At 49.1% G+C, this 21,554-nt stretch overlaps 10 protein-coding genes across 10 annotated transcripts; 5 read left to right on the top strand and 5 right to left on the bottom strand.

The window, feature by feature from the left end:
* Nucleotides 1-1,062: 1,062 nt before the first annotated feature.
* On the bottom strand, nucleotides 1,063-2,321 carry N7537_002382 (NAD-dependent epimerase/dehydratase family protein; the record flags this gene model as incomplete). The annotated part of the gene is made up of 3 exons (XM_056893440.1): nucleotides 1,063-1,979; nucleotides 2,056-2,217; nucleotides 2,276-2,321. The coding sequence occupies 3 exons, from the start codon at nucleotides 2,319-2,321 to the stop codon at nucleotides 1,063-1,065; spliced, it is 1,125 nt and encodes a 374-aa protein (XP_056758435.1).
* A 1,630-nt stretch (nucleotides 2,322-3,951) lies between these two features.
* Nucleotides 3,952-4,251, bottom strand: N7537_002381 (uncharacterized protein; the record flags this gene model as incomplete). The annotated part of the gene is made up of 2 exons (XM_056893439.1): nucleotides 3,952-4,061; nucleotides 4,146-4,251. 2 exons carry the CDS (start codon nucleotides 4,249-4,251, stop codon nucleotides 3,952-3,954), a joined length of 216 nt encoding a protein of 71 aa, XP_056758434.1.
* An 81-nt stretch (nucleotides 4,252-4,332) lies between these two features.
* On the bottom strand, nucleotides 4,333-5,710 carry N7537_002380 (uncharacterized protein; the record flags this gene model as incomplete). The annotated part of the gene is made up of 4 exons (XM_056893438.1): nucleotides 4,333-5,173; nucleotides 5,225-5,352; nucleotides 5,449-5,549; nucleotides 5,608-5,710. The coding sequence occupies 4 exons, from the start codon at nucleotides 5,708-5,710 to the stop codon at nucleotides 4,333-4,335; spliced, it is 1,173 nt and encodes a 390-aa protein (XP_056758433.1).
* A 205-nt stretch (nucleotides 5,711-5,915) lies between these two features.
* On the bottom strand, nucleotides 5,916-8,625 carry N7537_002379 (calpain-like protease PalBory; the record flags this gene model as incomplete). Its single annotated transcript, XM_056893437.1, has 4 exons — nucleotides 5,916-7,820; nucleotides 7,874-8,105; nucleotides 8,155-8,525; nucleotides 8,581-8,625. The coding sequence occupies 4 exons, from the start codon at nucleotides 8,623-8,625 to the stop codon at nucleotides 5,916-5,918; spliced, it is 2,553 nt and encodes an 850-aa protein (XP_056758432.1).
* A 598-nt stretch (nucleotides 8,626-9,223) lies between these two features.
* On the top strand, nucleotides 9,224-10,403 carry N7537_002378 (putative peroxisomal carrier protein; the record flags this gene model as incomplete). Its single annotated transcript, XM_056893436.1, has 4 exons — nucleotides 9,224-9,324; nucleotides 9,391-9,935; nucleotides 9,991-10,228; nucleotides 10,280-10,403. 4 exons carry the CDS (start codon nucleotides 9,224-9,226, stop codon nucleotides 10,401-10,403), a joined length of 1,008 nt encoding a protein of 335 aa, XP_056758431.1.
* Nucleotides 10,404-11,410: 1,007 nt separating this feature from the next.
* Nucleotides 11,411-12,413, top strand: N7537_002377 (thermonuclease family protein; the record flags this gene model as incomplete). Its single annotated transcript, XM_056893435.1, has 2 exons — nucleotides 11,411-11,800; nucleotides 11,937-12,413. The coding sequence occupies 2 exons, from the start codon at nucleotides 11,411-11,413 to the stop codon at nucleotides 12,411-12,413; spliced, it is 867 nt and encodes a 288-aa protein (XP_056758430.1).
* Nucleotides 12,414-12,752: 339 nt separating this feature from the next.
* On the bottom strand, nucleotides 12,753-13,589 carry N7537_002376 (adenylate kinase ADK2; the record flags this gene model as incomplete). The annotated part of the gene is made up of 2 exons (XM_056893434.1): nucleotides 12,753-13,348; nucleotides 13,418-13,589. The coding sequence occupies 2 exons, from the start codon at nucleotides 13,587-13,589 to the stop codon at nucleotides 12,753-12,755; spliced, it is 768 nt and encodes a 255-aa protein (XP_056758429.1).
* Nucleotides 13,590-14,182: 593 nt separating this feature from the next.
* On the top strand, nucleotides 14,183-15,857 carry N7537_002375 (DNA primase subunit PRI2). Its single transcript, XM_056893433.1, has 3 exons — nucleotides 14,183-14,390; nucleotides 14,444-14,994; nucleotides 15,050-15,857. Exons 1-3 carry the CDS (start codon nucleotides 14,201-14,203, stop codon nucleotides 15,812-15,814), a joined length of 1,506 nt encoding a protein of 501 aa, XP_056758428.1. The 5' UTR covers nucleotides 14,183-14,200; the 3' UTR covers nucleotides 15,815-15,857.
* A 651-nt stretch (nucleotides 15,858-16,508) lies between these two features.
* On the top strand, nucleotides 16,509-19,153 carry sec23 (GTPase-activating protein SEC23; the record flags this gene model as incomplete). Its single annotated transcript, XM_056893432.1, has 7 exons — nucleotides 16,509-16,601; nucleotides 16,660-16,790; nucleotides 16,849-17,143; nucleotides 17,202-17,675; nucleotides 17,726-18,823; nucleotides 18,882-19,075; nucleotides 19,129-19,153. The coding sequence occupies 7 exons, from the start codon at nucleotides 16,509-16,511 to the stop codon at nucleotides 19,151-19,153; spliced, it is 2,310 nt and encodes a 769-aa protein (XP_056758427.1).
* Nucleotides 19,154-19,508: 355 nt separating this feature from the next.
* N7537_002373 (60S ribosomal protein uL11) lies at nucleotides 19,509-20,485 on the top strand. Its single transcript, XM_056893431.1, has 4 exons — nucleotides 19,509-19,589; nucleotides 19,652-19,685; nucleotides 19,766-20,211; nucleotides 20,265-20,485. The coding sequence occupies exons 1-4, from the start codon at nucleotides 19,586-19,588 to the stop codon at nucleotides 20,276-20,278; spliced, it is 498 nt and encodes a 165-aa protein (XP_056758426.1). The 5' UTR covers nucleotides 19,509-19,585; the 3' UTR covers nucleotides 20,279-20,485.
* Nucleotides 20,486-21,554: the final 1,069 nt, after the last annotated feature.

The raw sequence follows: 21,554 nt of genomic DNA, 5'->3' as shown, positions 1-21,554 counted from the left end.
CTTGAGAAAGAATTGACGATGACAATGGCATTTTTCATGATTTTCGTTGTGGTGGCTTGGCTCAGATTGCGAGCCTGCATTAGTGGCGGCCGTGGGTACGATATGATCGGTATACACAAGTATACACGAGGGGGAAAAAAAAACAAAAAACAAAAAAAAAATCACATCACAAAAGACCCATCGATTCGGTTGGCTGGGTGGCTCGTTCAATGCACACACACTCATGCATAGCAGTCGGACATCTTGCACAGTTTCTGTTCCGCTGCTCTTCGTCATTTCGGTCACAGGGTTAGAAGTTTCGAATTAATTCATTCAATTGTTTCTATTCAAAATTTGTCATAGGCCATTCTCTCCCACTCGCAGTCCAACCTAGTACTTATTGCGCGGTGACATATAGGCCAATATACCTAGGTAGCTCTTAGGCCGAGGTTGTGGATATATCCTCTGTGGAACCTGCACAACATATCTGCAGGGTCTATGCATGATGATGCACAAGAATAGGCCTAGCGCCAAATTTCTAGTCCAAACCTACATAAGAAAACATTGAGATGGAAATAGTATATCAAAACGAGAGAAGGGCTCAATATGCTACCAATGCAGGGCCATGCAAAAAGTAAGAAGAGAAGAAACCGGTAGAGAAACATATATGCAGAAAGCAATAAGAGAAACCCCCCAATATAACAGCGATTATCAATTACAGTACAAGGTCAATTCACATCTAGCGATGCTAGGCAGGTCTGTCTGGATACATAGCTTGAAGAGGGATGAGAGAGGGGAGGAGATGTGGACAGGAGAGTGTGTGGAGATGCAGATCATGAGATGGTCGTGTCGTAGGGGGATTCAATGCATCATTTTTCAGACACAATGCAATGTGACCGATTTTCCTCATCAGGTAGGGAAAGACCGTTAATGAATCATGGGGGAAAAAGACAAAGACAGAAAGATAGAAAAGAGTAAAATAACCGACGGACGGGATATCTTCAAGAAAAAAAAAAAAAAAAAAAAAAAAAGAAACAAGAAAAGGGAAGAGACGAAAGATCAGAAACCCGATGGAATCCTCTCTCATGGCCACCAGCCCATGCGCTTGTAGCTATCCACGATTTCACGGATGCTATCAGCCCCGAAGGTCGGATATAATGGCTTCCAGCCAACCTCATTCTCGAACTTCGACCCGTCAATGGACATATCTTCACCCCGGAGAATATCACGCTCCAAGAACGGACTGATCGGTCCAGGCCGCGTGATATTTGCCCTCTCGATGAGTTCAGCCCAAGTCTGCAAACCGACCTCATTCATATCATCCAGGAGATCGTCGAGATTCATCTTAGCGAGCTGTGAAGCAAGCGACCCGACAAACCCAACCTTGAGGCCAAACACCTCCGTCAAGCCATTAGCAACATGTTCCTGTTTCGTGTCATTGTGATCAACAACGTTGAAAGCAACAACCCCATCCTTGGGATCGATGAAGCCTTTCGCGGCGCGCCACTTAGCAGCCTCGAACAACGCGCTCGCAGCATCCTTAACGTGCAGGGTATTAATTTTCAAGTCTTTAGTGTGCAGGAATTGCAATTCCTGCTTGAGATCTACGTGGACGGCAGACAGACAAATACCCGTGGCGAAGTAGCCCGGGTCATAAGCGCCGTAGACGTGGGGCAGACGTAAGGTGCAGTAATTCAAGTTCGGGATTTTAAGCAGTTCCTCCGCGGCCTTGAGTTTCCACGCGGCCAGCTTGTGCCACGGGACGAGCTTGTCTGTCTCCTTTCGTGGTGTCGAGCCACCCTTGTAGACGTGCGCGGTGGAGGTCTCGATGAAGGCGGGGATACCGCGTCGGGCGATTTCCTTTCCGAGCGCGAGGGAGAGGGCGTAGCTGCGCACTTCGTAGACATCGTCTGGTTGGGAGTGACGTGTTTCGCCGCCGCAGTTAATCACATAGTCGAATTGTTCGCCATTGGCTCGGTCGAAGATGCGCGGGAAATGTTCTGTGGGGGCGGATCGGGGTTTATGTAAGAATTTGGTTTTTGGATTGGGGGGGGGGGTTGGGGTCGGGTCACTCACGTTCACGGCTGGCATCTGCCTGGACGAACTTGTCCTTTGAACATGCTTCTTCGAATTCCGGGGCTAACCAGGCCAATTGTGGAAGGACTTTGTCTACCAGGCGGACTTCCGAGGCTAGGTTGTTCTCGTGGATGTATAGCGCGAGGTGTCGACCGATGAAGCCTGAAGACGAGGAATGTCAGTTCGGAAGGGAATAGTATTAAGACAAGGAAAGACATACCGAGGCCTCCGACAATCAGAACGGCGGGTTTTTTGGCGTCAGCCATCTTAAATATGGAAGAGAAAAGGTCTCCCCGCAGGTTCTGGAGAATGAAAGGGGGAAAGGCGACGGACGGGAGAAAGGAGGGGGCGGACTAAACGGGCAAAGGGGACTAAGAGGAAACAGAAACTCAGAAAAAGAATCCGAAGAATTATTATTAGATTGAAAAAATGAAAAGTAAAAAAAAAGAAGGGAAAAAAACAAAATTATTATGTCCCCTGCCAAGCCGGTTAATCCACGTTGATAGCGAGTGGGTTACGGAGTACAGTGGAAACACCAGCATATACCTGTGACGTCGGAGGGGAGATAGTGGGTGTTAGTGAGATTAGTGCAAGGTTAGGATTCCACTCATTTTACTTGAAGGCCCATTTTACACATGTATGTTGTACTATGTGACACCAAATCAATGTCTTCTCAATGTCTTCTCAATGTCTTCTCAATGTCTTCTTTGTGTATACTTTGTATAGTCCCAAATACATCAGTCTGTTGGTCCCATGGTACTGGGTTTCCGATCACCCGAACCATAGATGCGATGATAAGCCTTTTCTATGCTTAATTAGACTCGATATCCATCTAAGTTAAATTTGTTTTTGTTATTGCAATACTAGTAATTTTCCATAGAATAACTGCTAGGCATGATCTTGGGCTTAAATAAATAACTAGAGTGTTGCGAGTTGAGCCATTCAATATGTGTACAGGTGTTACATGGAGTCACCAAGAGCAATTTTGGGATATTACTCCCATTTAAAATTGCAGTCGTACATACTGCTCTTTAAGACGAACTATTCTAATAGTTGGGGTTGAAACTCCACGAGCAGGGGTCTTCGGGCACTGCATACAATCGGGGAGGGGACAAAAGGACCAGGGCGGGGCACCTTGTTGATGGGGCGGGGCGCGATCTTGCGAACACGGCACAGAATCGAACAGCGAGGAAACTAAGAGAAGAGGGTGAGCGGCTCTTGCTTGCCCACGTCCAACTCTATAGGATTAGGAGCCTCTCTCAAGGGCCGCTAAATGGACATATGGAACAAAAGGTAGTTTAAAATTAGAGGAATATCGCAATTCCAGGTAGATGTCAGCAAATTTTCTTTTAAAACCAGATTTTAGAGCGCTGTGGCACAGTCTATGCCTTTTCTGGTCATACCACACGCTGGGGGTCCTTATACAAGATACCAATGGGTAGATCTCGTGGTCTGTAGAACGAGTTCAAGTAGTTGGTGAAATAATAACTTTGGAATATATATTTGGCTATTTAGAGAATCTAAACTTTAATACAAAACTCAATTTCATGACCAAGCTGGTATCGATCAAAACCAAAGGTGTAAAAAGCGAGGGTGCACGGTTGCATATATATGTTAACAGGTATAAGAGATCTCTAGTGGTATTCAAATGATTGTGTAGCTAACACTGGTTGGTAAATACAGTTATCTCTTCTGCAATCAAGTTGAGATTAAGGTATACAGTGAGACAATTTTCCCAAGAAATGCACCAAAGCACAGACCATATCCACAACTTAGACCAGCTATAATATAAGCGAGTGTAGGGTAATTTCTATAAGACCTTTCGACCTTTTGATACATCCATACAACTCGTGTATCAATCCAAGAGACAACATCCAGATCCACCGACACTTTAGGTTATATTTCGGACTTTTCTTGGTAATCTAAGCACGGGGCCAATCCCACATTCAGACCTCTCCGAATCTTGGAACGGTGGAGTCGGATAGTGGACCCGATCTTGCGTACCCCTTTCAACCATGTGATGGAATTAATTTTCTAATGGAAGCGAGTCTCTGAACGGATTCGAGGAAACCACCGGTCAACCCACCTACGTCCACCTCCCAGTGGAACCTCAGATGGAAACTCGCGATAAGCAAACATGAGACAGATCAAATCGAGCACAATAGAGTTACACTGGTCAAATCCAATACATTTCATAATAGCCAAAGCAAGGTATATTCATAGTGCTCTAACAACCGCAAGAGTAAGCAAAGGTGAAAATCATACAAGCCTATAGAATCATGATGCGCCTAGATACTTCAGCGAGTTCCTAAGCTCCTTAATAGCGGTATCAACATCGTCAAAATTCAAAGCAGAGACCGCCCAGCGAGCATGCTTCTGCGCCAACTGCACAGTGTCATCATCTAAACCATGTGATGGTTGCGACGGGATATAGGGAGCCGGTGCAGCCTGGACGTTGGCAGCTGGGGACGGAACAAATGCCGGAGCAACCGGGGGCGGGATGGGAGCACTGGGACCTGGGGTATCGTAGAACGAAGCTGGATCTGGCGTGGAGACGGATGGTTCCTCGGACGGTGGAGGGAAAGACTGGAATGCAGTCGGGGTATCTGGAAGCCTAGGTACTGAGGACGAACCGCCAATGGTTGCTGGAGTTGATGGGAGATCTAAGCCGCCTGTATTGGTCTCATCAACATCCATCGGTTGCAGAGGAGAACCAGGTGCGTTGCGAGGGACAGAAGGGATCTCGGGCGGGCCACGAGGCATTGACGATGTGCGTGATGGATGAAGGGATTCATCAAGAGTCGATTTCCGAGCTAGCTCTCGTCCAAGTCGGTCGGACTCGTCTGGGATCTCTTCGATAGAGGCTTGTCTTGGCCGAGAAGCCTGCTCCGCTACCGACTCATCAAATGCCTGGACGTCCGGGTCGTCGACGACTTCTTCCTGCTTTGGCACGGGATTTGTCGCGTTGGGATCTTCGCCGGCTTTGAGAGCCTTAACAATCCGGACCGCGTGGAATTTGGCGAATTTGATCCGCCCAGCAAGTTCTGGGTCAAGGGGCCCCCAGATCGAACAAAGTTCAAGGAACGTGGCCGCTGCTAGGAAAGTATCTCCCGTTTGCCTTTTCAGATAATTAGCCATTGTAGCTTAAAGAGCCACTTGGAGAGCTCACTTTGTGACTTTGTTGGCGTTCATAGCGGCCTCCGCACGGCTGAAGACCTCCAATCCGAATTGTTCGACATAGGCACTCGCCGCAACAGTGTCTGTCACTGTATCATTCTCTGGATTTTCTACTTTGAACTATTTCAGCCCAATATCATCAGTTGCTAGACTTCAAGGGCACAGTGCGGAATATAGACTCTTAGGAAGGGAAGGAGGGTAGGGAGCCTGACTCACCTGCTCCAGCTTATCCACGAGGTTTGTCGTGTAGAGTTTGATCTCATCATCGGCACTGTGCAGACCCCTTTCAATAATCTGGTTCACAATATGGAAATTGCCTATGTAATTAGGGTTCAATCAGCTCAAATGTGCTCTACGCGGGGTCTTACGACTTACACCAGTAGGCAACCACAGGTTTGGCCTTTTCGATCTGAGCTGCCCTGATTGCAAATCGACCGATATCTGCCGATCGAAGTCCAGCCGGTATGTTACTCGTCATGGTTCAGGATGTTTGTAGTGTTAAGGAGAAGATGCATGTGGTGAACAAATGACGTTTGGAGCTCGCGGAGTTCCCACCGCCCGAGTGCGGGGGCCGAGCTATCGGTTCTTATCTAACAGACCGGTCTTCAACGAGTTGGAGATCTATGAAACTACAAACTAATTCATGATATGTACTATGTAGGTATTTCCGACTGTACCTGGTATCATTCATCTTCAATTGCCCACTTTCCAATCTCCACTCTCTCCTCCGCCAATGCTTCCACTTCAAAATGATCCTCCACCTGCCCTCCCGGACCTCCAATGCGCTCAATAACAATCCATACATAGCGTGATTCAGCATTGGGTAGCAAATCGAAATCTTCAACTCGTACCCCAGACGCAGCGTCACTATGAGTTCCATCCTCTGACGTGGCCAATATCTCCTTGTATGGCCCCTGTCCCAGCTCCACGGTCATCAGCACAGGAGACGGAGCAACAACACGAGCGCCGATTGTGGACCGCTTATTTCGCGCAATAAGTCGGATCCGTGTCAAACGAGAGACCCGCAGCGAGGCTATCATCCGGTCCTTACCCGGAGACAAAACACCCACTTCGGATAGGACGGCGCGCCGCCCAGCAGACTCGGAAACCAAGGGCTGAACTACACACGGGATCGTGGATGAAATCCATAGCGTGAAGCGGCCAAGCTGGTCAGGTGCAAAGGTGGAGCAGACTATGGTGTAGGTGCCTCTGTCCAGGGATCTGGTCTCGGCCAGCGCGCATCCGCGGCGATAATCGCCACTATCTGCAATGATGTCTCGGCTTCGCACGCGCGATACACGCTGCCCGTTTGACCAGAAGATTTTTACGTGGGTCGCTAGCTCCGCTTCAGTGGTCTCGAGCAAGATCGAGACATCTGTCGGTTCGGAAATTCGTATACTGAATTGTGGATTGGAGTGGTACCGAGGCGATTCGGCATTCCCGCCCGCTGTCATTGCTGTCCAGGAACCACTTGCCTTAGTCAAGCATAGATATTTATCTAGCGAGGGTGCCACGGCCACAGGTCCGGTTGAAAATGCAGAGAGAGTAAAATTCTGGGTGGATGATGGGAGTGATTGCTCCGAGACCACTGCGGTGTAGGTCGACTTGGGAGGCATTTCCAGCCTCATAAGCGTGTTGGGAGAGTCCACGTACGGTCCGCGATGCAGCGCACCGTCGCTGAGAGACACTCTTCGGCCATTCGCTTGAAAAATGTAGATGCTAATAAAGCCTATTTCATTTTCCGAATCCCCAGAACTGAATTCTTGATGGTCTGTCTTAAAATGCTTTCCGAGAAGCAGCCAGACCGTTCCTCCCGAATCACTGGAGATGGAGAATTGGGGATTCTTCACGAAGCAGCCGGCGATAACTCGGCCATGCGACAAATCCCAAGTGAAATGGATGTCCTCGCGGTATTTGAACAAACCGGGATTCCAGTTAAGGTAAAGATTCTCGAAATTTAAGAGAACTTGTTCACAATCCATCCAAAACGTCCCTGGAGAGAGGGGGGGTTTATCATTCACGCCGAGTGAGCGGAGATCAGCCGCAAGATTGCTTTGTATGTTGGGTTCCGCACCAGCCCACGGGTTCTTCAAAAGAAACTGGCGACGACCCTGGACTTCCTTCAAGTCCAGAATAGCATAATCGTGCTCTCCCACTAGCCCCAGACCTTGTTGTTCCCGTTCAGTCAATTTCCCAGTGCCGATAGTCAAAACCACATCGCCATGCCAGAAGGCACTGTATAAACGTCCCCAGATCTCATCAGAGGTCGAATCGTCGTGGTGTAAAAAGACTTGCTCTGGAATCCAACCAGTAAGTACCCAAAGGTCGGTCCCTGAGTTACTTCCTGGGAAATCATAGCCTCCGCGGACCTTCAAGTAGGCCTTCTCTACAAGAGCAGGCCACAAAAAGTTCGAGTTATTGCGATCGATCACATGGAGTGAGCGTGTAGTATTCGATGACGGCAATTTATCATCTATCACTACCTTTCGGAAAGATCCGTTAAAGTAGAAGCGAAATATGTACTTCCCAGAATGCGAAAGTATCGGGTTCTTATCCTCACTGCATGGGTACAGTGTCGGCGATGCATGCTGTTCGAATTAGCTTCGAGGACTCCTCGATGTAGAATCAAATTAGTCCATACCTGTCCTAAACCTCGTTCCGATCGAGATGTTGTGGCGCAGAGGCTTGCGACCACTGAACAGTCTGTTAAGACGTCCTGCACGAGATCTGTTTCTTTTGAAGTCGACATAGCTGGATCAATTTCATCGTGTGTCTGATTAGCCGCATTCTTTGTCCGTAACAAATCAAGCGGTCGTTTCCAGCCTGCGAAAATTTCTCTCTGGCATTCAGAGAGGTGCAAATCAGGCGCGTCCCTATACGGGGTTAGAACAAAATCAGGATTGGGTGATATTTTCCACATACGTAAAAGGCTGCCCTTTATATTCAAATTCATCCTGAGGCGGTGCGCGACTCCATGGTGGAAAGATATAACCGTTAAGTTTGGCGCCTTCGAGGAGGATGATTTCTTCACGGGTAGTGAGCTTCCGCGTGGATGCGGGTGGCCGTAAGCTAGGGAAGGCTTTCTGGGGCCCCGCACGAGCAACCGACTTCCAGTCAGCAGCAGCCTTGATCTTCTCGGCTTTGGACAGCAATTGTTTGCATTTTGTGTCGAGGTGTTTTTTATCGTCGGCGGGCGCCAGGCGCAGCGCTTTCATGTAATGCTCCGCGGCATTGATGGCTGCCTCCAATGCCGCTTTCTGGGAGGTGGCTGTGGCTACCGCCTCTTCAGCGCTCTATCGAGTCATCAGCTTTTTTTTTCTTTCAACTGTAGATGAAAAATAAAAATACCAATGCTTGAGATATATAGGATTGTGTGGGTGCAGGTCTAGACATCTCGTTGACCGGTAGTCGTGGAGTAGGGTGTAATCAGATCGAACAGCAAGTAAATTACCGGATTCGGCTGAGCCGAGAGAGGACCACCCCCTACATTATTAATTCCGGTGAAGATTCCGGGACTTGCATTTGTAGAGATTAATTTCTTTATTAACAGTTATTATATTGAAAATGATTGTACACAATATAATAATAAGTTATACAAAGTACTAGAAACTAGAAAGTAGAAACTAGCATAGAAGTGAAAATAAACACATGATGTAATGATCATGACATAAGCCTCAACAGCGCCGAAGTGGACCTCGGCTCGATTTAAGGTGATAAACGCCGAGGTGCATTTGTGAATTCCGGCTCATGGGCTCGGTCTTTTTTCTTTTTTTTTTTTGTTCGGGTGACTTCGGTCTGGCCATCATCTCTATACATTTCCCCATTGTGCTCTCTATTTCATTCCACTCTCTCCGTTGTTCGGAGCCAAGCAGTGTAGAGCCCCGCTCAATATTTCTCCTGTCGCCCGGCCGCTAAGAGAAGCGCGCCCTCTTCCTATATCATATCCTTATTTATTGCGTTCTCTTGATTTTGAATACCCTTAACCGACATAATGGCCGGTCAATCCAAACCCGTTCTGTCGCCATGGGGCAGCGCCGTGGCAGGCGCGACAGGAGCCGTCCTTGCAAACGCGATGGTGTACCCACTTGACTTGTGAGGTCCCGCAGTCCTCGAATTATCAGATCAAATCCCGCTGACCGTATCTCTCCCAATCTGTAGAGTCAAGACAAAACTACAAGTACAAGTCAAGGAGAAGAATGGACCCGTGAAACCCGACGGTCTCGAACATTATGAATCGACTATGGATGCTATTACCAAAATCGCAGAGAAGGAGGGCTATAGCGGTCTGTACTCCGGGATGGCTGGAGCCCTTCTAGGTGTCGCCTCGACAAACTTTGCATACTTTTATTGGTACAGCGTCGTAAGAACGCTCTACATGGCCTCGGCGAAGTCGACACAGGCCCCCGGCACAGCCATTGAGCTCACCCTAGGCGCCGTCTCCGGTGCCGTGGCTCAGATCTTCACCATCCCAGTGGCCGTTATCACAACCCGGCAACAGACACAGCCAAAGGGCGATAAGAAGGGGTTAATCGAGACGGGTCGAGAGGTGGTCGAGAGCGAGGACGGCTGGACCGGCCTGTGGCGCGGCCTGAAGGCCAGCTTGATCCTGGTCGTTAACCCGGCCATCACCTACGGTGCATACCAGCGCCTCAGGGAGGTTCTCTTCCCGGGGAAGAACAACCTCAAGCCCTGGGAGGCATTCTGTGAGTAATGGCAACTCTCGGGGTTAAAACAATGCCTTGCTAATTATTATTTTAGTGCTTGGTGCCATGTCCAAGGCTTTGGCCACGATCGCAACCCAGCCTCTGATTGTTGCCAAGGTTGGACTGCAGTCTCGCCCACCACCCAGCCGAAATGGCAAGCCCTTTAAGACCTTCGGTGAGGTCATGAAGCACATTGTTGATAATGAGGGTCTCTTTTCCCTCTTCAAGGGCATTGGACCTCAGATCCTGAAGGGTCTTTTGGTCCAGGGTCTGCTGATGATGACCAAGGAGAGGTATGTTTTGTGTTTCTAAATTAATATCTGCCTGTACTAACTTTTGCAAAGGATGGAGCTTCTTTTCATCATTCTGTTCGCCTACCTCAAGAACATCAAAAAGGATAAACTGCGCAAGGCAGTGGATTTGGCAGCGGAAAAGGCCAAGACCAGCATGCCTGCTACCCTGAAATAGTTGTCTTATACTTAGACGGAGGGGCTTTTGGTTTTCCCTTCGATTCCAAATTGTGTTTACCTAACTGGCGCGTTGGTGTGCTATTGGCAATTCTGGTGGATTTTGAATAGTCTAGACATTTCCTAGCATTTTCTTGCTGGAGACACTTGATATGATATAACCCTGTGTTTCTAGCTTTTCAATATCATTATTGATCTGTACATGGTCATGTCATGCTTGCTTGTTTTAGTCCCAACGCAGCACTCCCAAGGTTGTCTATTGATATATTATGTAGCTAACTATACCATAAACAGTCGGGGTATGGGAAATAGGGCTCAGAACGCTCCTTAATAGTGCAACCTCTCGGTGGCAATTTCAATACATAACACAACCAGTAACCTTACTAGACTGCCATTTATCTTTCAAAAGGCATATAATCAAATGAATCGGATTTCAACAACCTTCCTCCGTCTATAACACAACCTAGGACATTGAAGAACTTCACCTTCACAATCAAACTCTAAGTGATCGGTGAGCACTCTCTGAGTGCCCTCATTAAACGGCAAAGGACGTATAACTAAGTACTCGTGCTTTCATGAGCTCCATTACTAAAACGTAACAGGTCATGCATGGACTGGAAGCATCTGGAATTTATCTGAAGCGTTTCAGGGTGAGATCTTGAAGGAAGCGAATCTAGCACAACTTGGAATGTCTCAATGTTCCTGTCATCGTAGAGAAACCCCAGATAGTATTTTAGATAACAATGGCTGCTGGGCATCTATGTAGAGCGAAAAATCGGAGAAATTGGGAGGAGAGCGTCATTTGACAACTAATCCTAAGTCCACTCTTAAGGTTGTGGATAAAGGACGCATGGGAAGTGTGTTGACTGTTTACCAGGAGGAATTGGTGGTTGTAGCTTTACCCGTGCAGACGATCTTCGCTTGGCCATTTTTTACCCCAACAATCACCCTCACCAACCACTCGTTTTCATACCACATAAACTTGTCACATAAGTGGCATGGGTCGTGATGCGATGGCCGCCATGGAGCTCCGAGTCGACCAATGACGAACAAAAACAAACACCCAGCTCCTGGCTCTCCTCCGCGGCAAACAATCCGAGCTCCATCCTCGACTGGACAGCGTTCACAGAAGCCAGAACCATTCTCCCAACCCTCGTCCTAACAAGTGGTATTCTCGTCGCAGTACGCTTACACCGCCGCTACCTACGCCGCATCCCCGACGCGCCTAGCATCTCGTCCTCGTATCTTCGACGGCGGAGCATCTTCGGCCAAGTCACCAGCGTCGGCGATGGAGACAATTTCAGGATTTTCCATACACCGGGTGGCCGCATGGCTGGATGGGGCTGGCTACCGTGGAAAAAGGTTCCTACCCTGAAGAAGGATCTGAAGGATAAGACTGTTCGTCACTCATCTACTTATTCTCCCACCCTCGGCGCTTCCAGTCCAGAACAGGCATAATTGTGTCTCGGCATATCATATGCCACAACCTCATTCTTTACATCTATATCTAGCTAACATATTTACCAAATCCCAGATCCACATCCGCCTCGCTGGCATCGACGCTCCAGAATTAGCCCACTTCGGCCGCCCCGAACAACCTTTCGCACGCGACGCCCACACCTGGCTAACATCCTACCTCACCAGCCGACGAATCCGAGCCCTCGTTTACCGACAGGACCAATATTCGCGTGTGGTAGCGAGTGTCTTCGTCCGACGCGCATTTGACTTCCCGCCATTCCGTCGAAGGGATGTTTCCTACGAAATGCTGAAGCGTGGTTTGGCGACTGTCTACGAAGCGAAGGTTGGCTCGGAATTCGGCGGTGATAAGATGGAAAAGAAATACCGCAAGGCCGAGTGGTGGGCTAAGAAGCGAGCCAAGGGGCTTTGGAAGGATTATCGTCGTGTCGGGTCTGGTTGGGAGAGTCCGAGGGAGTACAAGAATCGGATGGGTATGGGAGATCCTGCTCCGATTGAGAAGGGGAATGGAAATGGAAGACTGGGAAAAAAATAAATGAATGAGTCGTAGTAAGCTGGGCTTGCGATCATGGCTATGAGCAATTGTGTTGTTTTTTTTTCTTATGTTCTGGCATTTACATTTGCATACGACGAGATGGCACGACTACAATTTCACTATACAGCGTTGTACATGTGTGGCTGGTATGCGATGATCATGAACCGATCGCACTTTGGATGTTGAATATGATACACCAGGTTGTGTTAAGCTATACATGCACGGGGGCCGGTGTTACCCCCAAATCAGGCCCCAATTGCTAAATGGGCATTAAGAGTCGAGTAATCTTCCAGGGGTTGGAAGAACACAAAAGAAGTCAGTATACAGGCTGTTATTTCCTTAGCAGAACCGCCGCTCAATCTCGGCAAACAGCTTTGGGCTAATTTCGTCGGAGGAATTACCCTCCGCACGGAATAGACACCGTTGTCGGTCGTAGTGCTCCAAAAGGGACTTGCTCGTCTCCTCGAACTTCCGTAGACGCTGCTTCCATGTATCGAGAGAATCGTCCTCTCGCTGCGTCAGCGGCTCGCCCGTGACATCGTCTTTGCCTGCCACCTTTGGCGGGTGGAAGTCTGTGTTATACACACGCCCAGAGGGCTCGTGGACCCAGCGTGATGCGATGCGGGCGAGGATCACTGATGGCGGAGTGATAAGGTGCACGACGAAGTTGACCGGTACTAGGCTGTCCAATGTTGTTGCCTGGGTTGCTGTACGGGGAAACCCGTCGAGGATGAAAGAAGCAGAGGAATCGATTGAATGAACCGAGGAGGAAGTATCGGCTGGAGAAGAAGATGACGAGGATGTTGCGGATTGTTCTGAGGATGCAGATGGTGGGAGCAGCCAGCCCTTAGATTTCATATCATCGGAGATCAGGTTCAGGATCATTGAGTCGGGAACAAGGTTGCCGGACTGCATTGCGGCTTCGGCTTCCAGGCCTATTGCTAGGGTTAGAAATACAGGTTCCTTGCGCAATTAATCATTGCACCGATGCTGGCTCTACTCACCGAGGGGTGTGCGTCGGCGCACGTTCTCTCTCAGCAGATCACCGGAGCTGATGGAAGCCAGTTGGGGGAATCGGGCTAACAGTCGCTCGGACTGTGTCCCTTTTCCTACCCCCGGTGCGCCAATCAAGATGATCCGCGCAGCCTTACGGAGCTGCTTTGTCACATGCGACATTATGTGCGATGGCAGTGTTGAGAGCCCGTAGAGGGTTTAAGGTTGCTGGTCCTGATGAACTCAACGGTTCAGATATTGGGGATGTGGGAGTAACCACGGGAAATAATTGTGGACAAGATCACGACAGCATAATGGATTGAAGGAAATAGTTGAAGCTCGGGGTTAGAGGATAAGCAGTCGCGTATCTCCAGGGCTAGGACTGTTGAGAATGTTGATTCTGTGGGGGAGGTTGATCCTTTCGGTTGTCGGTGAAGACTCCGAGGGAAACTTGATAGTACCTCCAAAGTATATGGCAGCACTCAAGTCTAAGTAATTATGATATTTACCTTGAAAGAATATCAAGTACTTATATATCTACGTATATTGACTCGGTTTAAGTGTTTTCACATGTCTCAGCACATGATCTTCGAAAACGCTTCGGGGAAAGCATCACCCGTGCTCAAGCACCCACTCCAGGGGTGGTCCCTGGAGCCCGGGGTATATAATTACGTAAGTCACGCCAAATGATTTTATTTCACGTGATTCTGCGCGTGGGACGCGTTCGCGTTGACCAATTTAGGGCGGAGATCTCATACATTCGTTTCTTGACAACTGAACACAATATTTACGCCATGATTCGACAAGACGCTCATCGCATTGATCCCAAACGACGGGCTGTTATTGACCCCAAAAAAAGACAATTCGCTACTCCAACATACAAGCAGCAGGACTATGCGCACCGTCTGAACATTTATGAAATACCTCCTACTGCGGAAATCACCCTCGAACAATTCGAGCAATGGGCCATTGACAGACTGAAGAGTATGTATACTTACACACTCATATTATCTTCCTACCTACTAATACCAAAACAGTCTTGGCCGAGATCGAAGCATGCTCTTATCGAAACAAATCCCCCGCCGAGACGGCGACCTACATTACACCTCTTCTGCAGAAGTTCCTCCCTCTTTCCTCTAATACCTCCTCTCCCTCCGGTGCTGCAGACCCACGCTTGAAAAATGAGCGTCAAAAGGACCACTACTCGCATTTCATCCTCCGGTTGGCTTTCTCGGCCACAGAGGACCTCCGTCGACGCTTCGCCCGCGCCGAGACCATGCTGTTCAAATTTCGTTTCCAGCAGGACGACTCGAGGGAGAAGCGCGCATTCATTGATAGCTTGAATCTCGATTGGGAACCTGTAGGTGACTTTGAGAAGACGGAGATTGCAGATAATCTCCTCAGCTCCACGCCTGGGCTGCGTCGGCTGGATGATGAGACCTGGTATAAAGTCGACTGGGAGAAGGTCCCCGAGTTGGTCGAACGGCGCTCGGTTTTTCTGAAGAAAGGAAAGGCTTATGTTCCTGGTCGAGAGCAGCTGAGCATGATCATGGCTGAGTTTACTGCTCGCTTGGAGCGCGCACTCGAGGTATGTCTACAGTGATGGCTTGATGGTTGAAATGTCGTGGCTGATTAGATTCTAGCTCACGAGCCGTGCCCTCCCCCGACTGGACGAGGATGATCGTCTAACACCTATTCTGAACCATCTTTCGAAGAACTTTGGCAGCGCCGAGTCGGTGTACTCGGAAGGCGAAGGATATGTGGACGGATCTCCGATTACGGCCAGCTCCATCGACCAATTGGCCCAGCAGCATTTCCCGTTGTGCATGAAGAGCTTGCATGTGAACTTGCGCAAGAACAACCACTTGAAGCACTTCGGCCGGCTACAGTACACGCTCTTCCTGAAGGGCATTGGCTTGTCCTTGGAGGAATGTATTTTGTTCTGGCGTCAGGGATTCAAGGGCAAGACTGATGATGAGTTCAACTCTCAATACAAGTACAATATTCGTCACTCTTATGGCGAGGTCGGTGGAGATGTGAACCGTCGCGGAAAGGGCTATACTCCCTACTCATGCCAGAAGATCCTCGGCGACTCAAATCCGGGCATTGGCCAAACTCACGGCTGTCCCTATCGCCATTACTCCGTTGATAACCTGGTGGGCTTCCTCCAGGCCACTGGCGTCAATGACAAGGAGGTTCTGCGGGGTGTGCGTGAGGATGTTGGCAAGATGCGGTACCATATCGCTTGCAACAGAGTGTTCGAAGCGACGCACAAGAACGAGATCAAGAAGGTCAAGGAGGATGGATCGTGGAGTCAGACTGACCTTGACACGATTGTTCACCCGAACACCTACTTCAAGCGCAGCTACCTGTTGAAGCAGATGGCAAAGGCCCCGAAGGACGCTTAGGGTGTCTTTTCACATGTCAAATTTTCATGATGTAATGTCGGGCTGTGTTTTAGTTTTCACGTGTTCTTCCATAGTCGGCGTTAAGAGGGAGCATAAGCTTGTACGAGCACATCTGAAGCAGGTTCAATTGAAGCAAGATAATATTTATTCTAACAATTATGGTATATACAATGGGAGTGTGACCACAGCTGATTCCCAGAGAATCGGAAAGGATCAGAATGACCTCTCAAATCCAGGTGCCCAGCAACGGGTCAAGTCATTCTCCGCTCAACGAGTGGACAACTTTGCCATGGAATGACGGAAGTTGTCGATAATAACATGTTTACACACATTGTAGGCTGGCGTGAAATTGAAGAAGAAAAAGAAAAGAGCGGAAGAAACTGCGGACGAACCGAGTTTTAATGATGTTTTGGTCCGGGACGCGGGAGTGACCAACTGTGCTGCAACCTGGCCTTACTCACGGACCGGACCTCCACACAACATACTCCTCCATCTCGTTCATTCAATCCCTAGCTATTAACAGGGACTCTGATTTCTTTTGGGACTGGATTATGCTCCGGGTGACTCACTTGCTTTAATTTCTTGGAGTAGACCCTAAAATCCGAGGTTCTCTTTCCTCGCGACTTCTCGATATCCGCATATACCCCCTCCCTTTGTCAACAAAGGACCGAGTCCCGGAACATCTACCGACAAGATGGATTACGAAGCGCTGAAGGATCAATGGAGTGATGTGGAGGACCGCGATGGCATCAGACTCAGTTGGAACACTTTCCCGAGCACTCGCATGGTTCGTGACAGTGATCCTCTCTGACCTTCACCGCATCATCCGCTGATACTCGATATAGGAAGCGTCCCGCTTGGTCGTTCCCATCGCTGCTGTCTACACCCCATTGAAGGAAAAGCCAGAGGCCCCTTTGCTACAATATGAGCCCGTTACTTGCAAGCAGCCCTGCCGCGCTGTTCTCAACCCATATGCGTACGTGACGTGTTGGACTGATATACTTCAATGAGTAGATGAACTGACGTTTGGACAGTACTGTTGATGTCCGCGCACGATGCTGGATCTGCCCCTTCTGTCTGTCGCGCAACCCCCTCCCTCCGCATTACAAGGATATCACGGAGAACACGATACCCCCAGAACTCCACCCCCAGAGCACGACGATCGAGTACCAATTGGCACGACCCGCCCCCGCTCCCCCGATCTTCGTCTTTGTCGTCGATACTTGCCAGGAGGATGATAGTCTGCAGGCTGTCAAGGATTCCCTCATTATGAGCTTATCTCTTCTGCCGCCCAATGCGCTGGTTGGTCTGATTACCTTCGGTACAATGGTAAGGAAGGATGATCTTCGCAAGGCGGGTGACATATTATTGACCTTGATATCTATAGGCCCAAGTTCACGAGCTCGGCTACACCGAATGCGCAAAGTCATATGTGTTCAGAGGCAACAAGGAATACAACGCCAAGCAGGTTCAAGAGATGCTAGGCCTGGCCGGCGGTGTACGCCCCGGTGTTCCCCAGCAACAGCCTACCCGTCCTCCCCTTGGCCCGGCTGCACGCTTCCTCATGCCCGTTCAGCAGGCTGAGTTCCAGATCACCAATGTCCTCGAACAACTGCAGCGCGATCCCTGGCCGGTGGCCAATGACAAGCGTCCCCTGCGCTGCACCGGTGTTGCCCTGAGCGTTGCCGTTGGTCTGCTTGAGACTTCCTTCCAGAACGCCGGAGGCCGCATTATGACCTTCACCAGTGGTGCAGCCACTGAAGGCCCTGGTCACGTTGTTTCCCCCGAACTGAAGGAGCCTATTCGTTCGCACCACGATATTGACCGGGACAACATCAAGTACTACAAGAAGGCTGTCAAGGTCGGTTCTCAGCGCATAGGTATATTCGAATTCTACTAATTTAACCCTAGTTCTATGATGCCCTCGCTAAGCGCGCTGCCAACAATGGTCATATTGTCGATATTTTCGCCGGCTGTCTTGATCAAGTCGGTTTGCTGGAAATGAAGAACCTCTCCAATTTCACTGGAGGTCACATGCTTCTCACAGATAGCTTCACATCCTCACAGTTCAAGCAATCGTTCGTGCGTGTGTTCGACAAGGACGCCAACGACAACCTCTTGATGGGCTTCAATGCATCCCTTGAGGTGCTTACAACCAAGGAGCTCAAGGTTACTGGTCTGATTGGTCACGCTATCTCGCTGAACAAGAAGTCAAGCTCTGTCGGCGAGACAGAATGCGGTATCGGTAATACCTGTGCATGGAAGATGTGTGGAATGGACCCATCCTCCAGCTACGGTATTTACTTTGAGATTGCCAACCAGGGCGGCCCAGCTGCTGTTCAGCCTGGTCCTCAACGGGGTGTGATCCAGTTTTTGACATACTACCAGCATTCCTCTGGGCATTACCACCTGCGAGTAACCACCACTGCCCGCCCCCTGAGCGGACCTGCGGGTGACCCCACCCTGGCACAGTCCTTCGACCAAGAGGCTGCCGCCGTCCTCATGGCCCGTATTGCCGTGTTCAAGGCGGAGGTTGATGACGGTCCAGACGTCCTGCGCTGGGTTGATCGCATGCTCATCAGACTCTGCTCCCGATTCGCTGACTACCGGAAGGATGACCCGACATCATTCCGATTGGAAAAGAACTTCACTTTGTACCCTCAGTTCATGTTCCATCTTCGCCGAAGTCAGTTCCTGCAGGTTTTCAACAACTCGCCCGATGAGACTGCTTTCTACCGCCACGTCTTGAACCACGAGGATACTGGCGACTCTCTTGTGATGATCCAGCCCACTCTTGATTCGTACTCTCTGGAGCAAGAGGGTGCTCAACCAGTGCTGCTGGATTCCGCTTCTATCCAACCCGCCCACATTCTCCTCCTTGATACCTTCTTCCACATCCTCATCTTCAACGGTGAGACTATTGCCGAGTGGAGGAAAGCCGGGTACCATGAACAAGAGGGTTATGAGAACCTCAAATTGCTCCTTGAGCAGCCTAAGGAGGATGCTAGGGTTCGTTTTCCCCTCCCTTGTCATATGATTACCGAATTAACTAACTCATGCCATATAGGACCTTATTTCCGACCGTTTCCCTCTGCCCCGTTTCATCGTCTGTGATGCCGGTGGTTCTCAGGCCCGTTTCTTGCTGTCCAAGCTGAACCCATCGACCACCCACACCACAGGTGGCTACGGTGGCGGTACCTCATCGCAGACCATCTTCACTGACGACGTGTCGCTCCAGACATTCATGGACCACCTGATGAAGTGAGTTTTCCCCCGGTTTTGACTCGGAACCTTTCATACTAAATTTATTCTAGACTTGCTGTATCTGGAACCAGCTAGGTGTTATGAGACAATGGCCATGAGAGCAAGGGCGGTCTGTCGTCGACCCTCGGGTCTTGTGTATCTTTAGCGGTGATTTATCTCCTTTGACGCGATATAGTAGTAGATTGAATGGATTGATACCATTACAGGAGGATTCCTTTTAAGAGTTCTTGCAATATTTGTTACTAAAGTAGGCCTCAAGTGCCCTAAGGTGTCAAGCACAAAATAAAATACCCAAAGAGGCAAGCAGCTCGATAAGGGTTTTCTTGTATCACGTGATTGAATGTGCGTGCCCTATATCCCAATTCGGTCATTCGCTTAGATGAGCAAGTGTGGGCCACGCTAGCAGCGAGTCTCCTTCAAGTTTGATTTTTTTACTCCTTTCCTTCTTCTCTTCTGTAACCACCTTCTTCGACAACCAAGGACGATTGACTACCTTTCGCACTCGCCATGCGTAAGTATCATCTACTTGGCATATGGCAAGATGGCTCCTAACTAACACTTCCTTGTGATCAGCTCCCAAGTTCGATCCCAATGAGGTTAAGATCATGTAAGTGAATTGTTCCCACAGCTCCTCTGGCTCTGTCCAGCTATACCCAGCCAACAAGAAACTAATCATTATTGTCTTAGCCACCTCCGTGTGACTGGTGGTGAGGTCGGCGCTCAGTCCGCTCTGGCCCCCAAGATCGGTCCCCTCGGTCTGTCTCCCAAGAAGATTGGTGAAGATATCGCCAAGAACACTGGCGACTGGAAGGGTCTCCGCGTCACCGTCCGCCTGACCATCCAGAACCGTCAGGCCGCCGTCTCCGTTGTTCCCTCCGCCTCTTCCCTTGTCATCAAGGCCCTCAAGGAGCCTCCCCGTGACCGCAAGAAGGAGAAGAACATCAAGCACTCCAAGTCCATCCCCATGGATGAGATCATCGAGATTGCCCGCATCATGCGCACTCGCTCGATGGCCAAGGAGCTCCGTGGTGGTGTTCTTGAGATTCTCGGAACTGCCTTCTCCGTCGGCTGCCAGGTCGATGGCCGCAGCCCCAAGGATGTCTCCGATGACGTTAAGTCTGGCGAGATTGACAGTGAGTTTTACTGATTCATCAGTGATTGAATCTATTGCTAACAGTTTCTTCAGTTCCCGAGGAATAAATTATTCTCTCTTGAATGATCAAAAAAAGAGGAGGCCTATCTGATTTCTAAGGCGTGCTTCTCTTAATGATGAGATGGCTAGTTGCAGAATACGAATGGTTTCTCAAACCAACAAAATATTCATGAGTCATGACCTATGATACCTTTTCCTAATTTGCGAGTGTCCAGTTGGAACAAATTGACCAGCTCGCTGCTTGTTCTTTTTTTCTCGTTCCTTTCCGGTTGTATCCTTTTCTCCTTTCTCTCCCAATTCCTCTCATCATCCTCCCGCCTTCTCCTATGGCGAAGAGAATAATGCAAGGCTATGCGCGGCGCAGCCGACAGTCCGTCCTTCGGATGGAACCCCCACAACACTCTGGCCCTTACTGTTCATTCCCTACGGGGTTTGATCATATCAAAACGTGGTATAGGCTTATTTTAAGTGGGGAAGAGAAAATCAGTCCCATTACTCATCGCGGTATCCTTGGAGACTTGTCTTCGTGGGTGCAGTGGTCCATATTTCGGGTCTACATCTCTTGCAGATGAGAAATTATTTTGCTCTGCTCTCGTAGGCTGTAGTCTAGCTAGCTTCAATCGATCTTGAAATTTCCGATTATTGTTTTTTTCCACATCTCGTACCAATTATTAATTATCACACTCGGACCCTTCGGTGGCGGTGTGCCAAAGTACTCCACGTACAACACAGAACCAGGCTCCCCTGTCTGCGGGCTGCCACCATGCATGTACATATGCGACGCGATGTTATTGACACTCAATGACTCCATGCTTGTGATATTGATATAACATGACTCTATTTGAGGCAGTACTGGTTTCTAAAAATAACAGGCCGAGAAGTTCAATTTCGTTGCTTCAGAAATATGTGATATATATATTCCCAATGAAACGGCCCCCCACCCCACAACAACGTTCTCTACGTCGTATAAAATGTACAGTGTACAATCTGCATGAATACCTCGCTGTACAGATATGCATTTAGTATGGGTCCATGTACAGAAAGTAGACGTCACACCAACACTGTAAATCGCCAGCCCTGTCTGGCATCATTTGAATTCTATTCTGAGTCTGAAACACCGCAACGGCCGCCACGGAGTACACCAAACAAAGCTGACTCTCGAGCCAACAAGTATCCGAGCGTGACGCACCAATGAAAATTCATAGAAAATTTAGTCAGTACATCGTATTCAAATGTTATAGGCTGCGGACCAAACAGTATGTTGGGTCCTGGATTTAAGAATAGTAAAGTGTAAAATGTTAATGGCTCACCGATCCTAAGATT

This window comes from Penicillium hordei (assembly GCF_028827395.1).
Source record: "Penicillium hordei strain IBT 12815 chromosome Unknown utg000001l_segment0_segment0, whole genome shotgun sequence".
Lineage (NCBI taxonomy): Eukaryota > Fungi > Ascomycota > Eurotiomycetes > Eurotiales > Aspergillaceae > Penicillium > Penicillium hordei.
Note: the sequence above shows the minus strand (reverse complement) of the source record. Positions and strands in the feature narration are given on the sequence as shown.